This window comes from Octopus bimaculoides, chromosome 2 (assembly GCF_001194135.2).
Source record: "Octopus bimaculoides isolate UCB-OBI-ISO-001 chromosome 2, ASM119413v2, whole genome shotgun sequence".
In the NCBI taxonomy this organism is placed as follows: domain Eukaryota; kingdom Metazoa; phylum Mollusca; class Cephalopoda; order Octopoda; family Octopodidae; genus Octopus; species Octopus bimaculoides.
Genome location: NC_068982.1, coordinates 38,517,592 through 38,525,091, shown reverse-complemented (window position 1 = coordinate 38,525,091; position 7,500 = coordinate 38,517,592). Strand labels below are relative to the sequence as shown.

The following is a 7,500-nucleotide window of genomic DNA, read 5'->3' as shown; positions in this document are numbered from 1 at the left end:
TGCATTTAATCTTGACTCTTTTTCTTTCCCAATAATATTGGTATACAAAATTTGTACCCACAGACCTTAGGAAAATGATAACAACCAAACTATGTTGAGTGATTTTCTCGTATGAGTACAAACTGGGTCACTCTGCCACAGAAGCTCTATGGAATATGAAGAAGACCTCTGGTAATGGTTTTGTTGACATCAGAACTATTCAGAGATGGTTCCAGAGTTCTTGTTCAGGAGATGATAGCCTTGAAAATAAACCAAGGGGTAGGCCAAAATTAGTTATTCAGCATGATGGATTAAATGCTTTGGTTGAGCAAAATTCAAGAACAAAGGTTCAAAAACTTTCATGAGAACTCCAAACATTTCGCTCAACTGTTTTTGGACACATGTAAAAAATTGGAAAAGTCAAGAAAATGGATAGGTTTGTTCCACATCAACTGAATGAGATTAAAAAAACAGACACCTCGAAGTGTGCTCTTTATTGCTTTCTTGACTGAAAAAAGACCATTTTTGCATCAGATCATTACTTGTGATGAGAAATGGATACTCTTTGACAGCAGGAGAACAGGACAGTGATTAGATGCAGCAAAGTCACCGAAACACTACCCAAACCCACCATTGCACCCTAAAAAGTTAGTGGTCACTGTATGGTGGTCTGTGATGGGAGTTATTCATTTTTGCAACAAGGAAAAACAGTAACAGCAACATCATATTGCCAGGAAATTGATTGTATGCATGAGAATTTGAAAAAGAAGCAACCCAGACTAGTGAATAGAGATGGCCCAATTTTGCTCCACAACAATGCACATCCTCACACTCCTCAAGCTATGGTCCAAAAGTTGCAAGGCCTGAATTATGAGATTTTGCAACATCCTTCCTATTCCCCTGATATCTCTCCTCCTGATTATCACTTATTTAAGCATTTTGAGCTTTTCATAAGCGATAAAACCTTCTTAAATAGAGAAGAGGTAATTAAAGCATTCGGACAGTTTATCACAGCAAAAGATGAATTTTTTTTAAAGATGGAATATATGTCATAGAGAAACGTTGGGTAAACATCATAAATGCACATGGATCATACTTTGATTAAATTAATCAGTTCTCAACACCTGAAACATTTTATTGTTACCTTTCAAATACAACATTTCATGTGAAACAACCTAATATATTGGCTCAGTTGACATGGCTGTTATGAATATCTACAAAATATACAAGGGGTCACATGTGAGAGGCTAGGGTATCTTACATTAATTTAATTTCATAAAACCAATTCATTGAAAGCTCACATGTTTTATGAGTAACTTGAATTTATATGACATGGTTTATTAGTTATTAGCATTTGTGACTTCATTCAGCTGTATGGATTACAATCCTGCTGGACATCTGTTATCACTGTTTCATCATCCTCAGCTTTCATAAAAATAGAAATAAAAATTAAATAATATACAGAAGCAAATAATAGACTACCAGTAAACTTTAATGCATTTATTGATACCATTGTTTAAATGTCTGTATTTCATCATCCTATAAGTTTCATTGATCGCCATCTATATGATTTAATTTGTGAGATCTAATCTTCTTTGATATGCCCTAATAACTTCCCTGCAGGATTTTCTTTGTTTCTAATTAGGTATCATGCACATTTTATCTGTGATTCATTTTTTAAAACATAATATATCAGTCATGCTCAAATTAATATTGTTGCATTCTGTGTAGACATTTGACAATGCATCTCTTCCCAGCTGCATTCTCCATTTATTTGTGTTAAACGTTACTCCAAAATAAACCTCGAACATCCATCAGATGGATATATTCACAACTTTTTCCTCACCAATCATTTAAAAATGTTCTGCATTCACCACCTGTATTTCAATACACATCACACTTTTTTACATATACAGTGTAGATTTTTTACATGTACAATCATAAGGCAGCAAATTGGCCAAATTTATAAAGCTCCAGATAAATTGCCTTGTGGTAGCTGCTCTAGTTCTCTGAACTCTTCATTGAAGTACCATCAAAATGAGCTTTGGTTTACATCTATTTTTTAGGGTTGATAAATAAAATACCAGTCTTGTAACAAGGTGATTCTTCTCTCTGTCTGTCTGTATTTCTGAAACAAATTAGTCATCTCCATAGCACACATGTTACAGCTACCCATAACATAACCCTTTGTATGGAAGTGCAATACACTACTGATTTACTAATAATCCTCATTTTGAGGTCTCTAAGAAATTTAGCTTGTGAAATGGTAAGTGCTTTTGTTTCACTCTTAATGGAATGTATATGATTATGCTATCTGAACTTAAATTTGATTACAATAGCACTTATATAGCACTGTAATTCACCTGGAGTCATAAATGAACATTTATATACTACATTAGTTTTAAAACACTGGTTATTTAAAAGGCACTTATTTGGATCCCTAAAGTTACACATGCTATTTGGAATATTATGAGAAAAGTCAGTATTTATTGTATCTATATTATTACTACTATTAGAAAGAGACACAATTGTCATAGTATTATCTTAATAGCTTAAGATATAACATTCACAATATAATATTTACCTATATAAGTAAAGGCACGTTCCTTATTACTATTACTATTTAACTTTTTATTGTTAATTGCTGCTACATTGTTGGATGGATTTGGTGTGGCGGAGTATGCACATTCTACTGTATGTCTATTAAAGATTTTTTTTTCTATATCTATAAGAGGAAAGTGTTTCTCCAGTGCCTTAAATAAGATTCAGGAAATCTGTGGTTACATGAAGTGGAGTGGATTGAACCGCATAATATTTCTATTGTGTAACCCGTTTCCACATGTGTTTTTGCTATTTTGTGTGTGTGTGTTACCAGTAACAAATACAATCAAAACAGGATGAATTTAAGTGACAGAATGTTGATGGTCTTTAGATGTTTGTTGACTATTGTTTTCACCCATGAGTTTTGTTCCTTTTTTTTCTTCTTTTTTATTGTTTTACATCTCTGAGATTCATGAACCAGATATGGTGATTTCAGACCTGCAGTAATAAAGGTTCCATGTTATACTCTTCCATTCAGCAATGTCCAATGATTTTTAATTTACCATTTCACACTTGCAAGGTTCTTCAACTTGAAATTGTTTGGTAACATGAATTGGTTGTTATGAGATTGTGGGTGTGTGTGTGTGTATTTGTTTTCACCTTCACCTTGAACAATGTGGTTTGTGTATCCAACAAAATGAATAACTGATCCTAATTTTTGTAAAGCACAAAAGCATCACTAATAAATTTAAATGAAATTATGAATTAAAAGCAGAAAGCAATATGTATTTATACTTTGCACTATTTTTATCTTTGTAGCATTATCATATTCATAATGTTAATTCTATTCCCTTGTATCTATTTCAGATGCCGTAATCAATTTTTACATGTTGCATTTCTTCAATGGAAGCTCTCCCTTGACTATTCAGTATTTCAAATAGGAAACAAATACAGCATAGAAAAAAAGCTTATCGTTCTTTCCTAATGTTTACAATGACATCTCCTCTTGATAAAAATCTTTCTGCAGTCTCATCACCAGACTCTGCATTCAGTGAAGGTTCTATGAATGATTTTGATTTTGAAGACAATTCCCAATTTGAAACTTTGATAAGTCAAATAATGTACAATTCCGAAGATGTACAGAATGATATGATGAGTTATTTTCAGTCAGAAACACCCTCAAGTGAAGAGATTGCTTCATTTGATGTTGATAACTTCTTCAAATCTGATCTCATCAATGATGACTTCTTTTCAGGTGATCCAAACACATCTATTTGCACCTCTGTATACCATGAAAATCCCAGTGTATTTGAGAACAAATTAAAACCTGTTTTTGATGACATTGCCTTCTCTTCCCGAAACATTTCAGATGCCACTGATAATCAGTTATCACTAGGTGAAATAAACAATGCATTTGATCAGGCTTTTGATCACGCATTTGATCAGCCATTATTTGGTAATCAGTCTGAACTAATTGAATCAAATTACTTTAATGACAAAGATGATCCAGTTTCTGTATTTTCTGATAATCAGAAGAATCCTGAACCAACTTATTTGTTTCCAAATTCCTCCCTTTCCACTGCTATATCTTCCAGTTTACCGTCATATCACTCAAAATGTCAAAAGCTAAATAACTGCTTTCAAGAATGTGAAAATAAATTTTGTAGCGAGCCTAATTTAGGGAAATATGCAGCAAAATGTAATTCAGTTCATGCAAATCTCCATGGATATTTTAGTGAGAAGCAAGGGGATAATTGTTCCTCTGCTCAAATGCATTTGTTGTCTCCATCTGACTCATCTTACGGCATTGATAATTCATTCAACTATAATCAAACCAAAAGTTCAAAAACCTTTAAAAAGAAGGACGTGTTTGCAATACCTAAATCCCCAAATGTTATTTCAAAGACAAGCTGTCTGCAAAAAGTTCTAACAGGTCATTTGTCATGTGCTTTGTCACCTTCTTCTTTCAATTTTCCACAACATCAGCCAAGAAATTTGCAACCAGGTGCATTCCCAAACAAACCTGATAGCCGATATTTCAGCTATATGCAGAATTTAAAACATAAACAAAGTGATAAACAGCTACACATTTCCAATTCGAAAAAGAATGCTTCCAACAATGGAAATTCTCCTAAAAGAGAGAATGTCTCTGAATTAGAGAAATATTTACGCGGAATTATCCCAATGGGTAAAGACAGTACTGGTTTGTCTTATTTGAGCGATGCCTCATCAAAATTAAACCATATGAAAAAAAGCAAATCTACATTTCTGTATAAACTTTTGACAGGTGAAATATCTCAAGAACTATATAGTGAGATTGATTACAAGCTACGAGAAACAGAGAGAGCAAATCTAGCCTCCTGATGAAAGCTTTGATATACAAATTTGCATATATGTATGTCTGTATGTGTATGTGTGTGTGTCTATCTATCTATCTATATATATGTGTCTATCTATCTATATATACACACACACACACACTCACACACTCACAGGTATCTCAAAAGTAAATAGACACCATAATTTTTTTTTTTTTTAAATTTTATTGAAAGAAATATTTCTAGAAACAAAATGTCATTTGATGCATTTAAATAATTGATCTAGTAATTAGTAGTCATGGCTTGTGCAGTTTTTAACGATTTAACTTATTTGGGCATCATATTAATGAACAGTGTCCACACAGGTAAAACAGTACAATGAGAGGAGTCTATTTACTTTTGAGATGCTTATCCATATATATATATATATATATATATATATATATAAAGTAGAGTTACATTTACTAAAGAAAAGCTGGTGTGATAATTTTCATGATAATATAATGAAAAATAGTAAAATTTGGGATTTATATTTTGTTTATATTTGTTGGTAGGTAGATTAAAAATTACTTGAGTGAATAAACGAGAATTATTTATTTGGATTTGAACAAAATTATGCATTTTCAAAGAAAATTATCAAGCTTTCTTCCTTCAGATTAGTAGTTTACTATGTAGTGCTAGAATTTTGGAGTGAAATTTTTGTAGAATGTTAGTGTTTTGGACTTGAAGTTTTAATACTTAGAAACATGCATTTACACAGATATGTATATCTGTATTTGTGAATGTGGTGTATGTGTGTACATGTGCATATATGAATGTGCATATATATCTATGTGTATATATACATGTGTGTGTGCATGTGTATGTGTGTGTGTACATACACATATATATAGATACATTCGTGCACACACACACACACACATGCAGATAAGTTCATTTGTATGTTGTGTGTGTGTGTGTGTGCATAAAGTTACGGTAAATATATGTGTGTAAATATGTATATATATGTATGTAAACATGCTTATATGCACATACATATATATATATATGGATGTACATATATATATTTGAATGTGTACATATGTTTATATATATAAATCTGTATGTGCATATATACATACATATATATATTTATGTATGTATATATGCACACACAGAAGCACACACACAGAAGCACACACACACACATATGTCTATCCAAGGGTTGAACCAAAAGTATAGCAAAAGTGAATATGACTTTTTTTTTATTAGTTGACATAGATCATTCAAATTGCACATGTTGGTAGAATAACTTTTCTACACAAAGGTACCTCTCAACATAGTGGCCACCACAAGAAATACAGTTGTGCATTTCTTGGACTCAACTTTCAAATCCTCTTTGAAAATATTTGTATGTTGTACCCCACTTATGCACCTTGTTAGTATTAGCAAATCACTCTCCCTAAAGACTCTCCTTCATTGGGCCAAACAGATGGATGTTGGATAGCACTCAATCTAGGCTGTAAAGTTAATGGATTACCACTGACCGGTCTAAGTTTTTCATTTGCTGCCAAGGATGTATGTGGTGGCTCATTGTCAAGTTAGATATGGATTGTTTATAGATTCTTCCTTGACTTCTTCCTTCTAATAGCTTCTCTAAGCTTTTTAAATGTTTCAATATACTGCTTGTTGTTCATGTTACAGCCATATTCTAGAAATTCACAGAGTATTATACCTTTGTCATCTCAATTAACAGTTCCCATGACTTTCTATGACAATCACTGGCTTTTGAAAATCATAAGCTTTGAGAAGAGGTGTGACACCGTTCCATCGACTGAATCTTTGTTTCTATATCATAAAAATATGGCCATGTTTCATTCCTTGTCATCGGATTAGACAAAAATGTTTTAATTGGCTTCTAATGCTTCTGTCAGATCAGAGCAGTCTTCTCTTCCCTCCACTTCTTGAAATTGGGTTGCCAGCTCCCAAGGTATCCATTTTGCCTATACTTTCGAATACCCAAAGTCTTCCACCATCTTCTCTAGTGTTGTGGGACTACAGTCCAATTGTGCAACAAGATCACGTGAATCAGTTCATCCACCCTCTGCATCAGTAGTTTCATATCAGTGGTTACAGATGAAAGTCTTCCACTGCATGGTTTATCTTCTGTGCTAGTTTCCCTGGGCATATTGCTCTTGTCAATGGATTCATCTTTTTAAAAAACTTATAAACTTCTGTAGGTGTGGAACATCCTGCAACACACCTTTGTCAACAACTCTATGATGGCACATTGTTTCTGATTGGATCCCACAATTTGCTTGTGATGAAAAAAGAACAGAAGAATATTTATTATGGGAAAATAGTTACTACCAACACATGCAATTTGATTGGCTTATGTCTGTTAATAAAAATGTTATGACCACTTTTACATTACTTTTCAGACAACCCTCAGATATATGTATGTATTTATTTATATGTGTGTGTTTGTGTATATGTATGTATGTATGTGTGTGTATATGTGTATGTGCGTGCATATATATATGTATGTACATATGTATGTATATAAGTATACATACAGGCATATATGCATATATATGTGTGTGTGTGTAGGTATATATGTATATGTTTACATAGATATATGTATACCTATATGCATGCATGTATATATATATATATATATATA

General features: G+C 32.6%; 1 protein-coding gene across 5 annotated transcripts in view; it reads left to right on the top strand.

The window, feature by feature from the left end:
* The window catches only part of LOC106875781 (uncharacterized), a 69,376-nt gene extending 61,954 nt beyond the window's left edge, over positions 1 to 7,422 (top strand). For 4 of the 5 annotated variants that reach the window (XM_014924045.2, XM_014924046.2, XM_014924043.2 and 1 more), the window contains exon 3: positions 3,388 to 7,422. In XM_014924045.2, coding sequence (XP_014779531.1) covers positions 3,505 to 4,884 — 1,380 coding nt within the window. In that variant the 5' untranslated portion in view covers positions 3,388 to 3,504 and the 3' untranslated portion in view covers positions 4,885 to 7,422. Of the gene's footprint in view, positions 1 to 63; positions 259 to 3,387 lie in introns of all 5 variants that reach the window. The other variant, XM_052976577.1, reaches the window with a different exon arrangement.
* Positions 7,423 to 7,500: the final 78 nt, after the last annotated feature.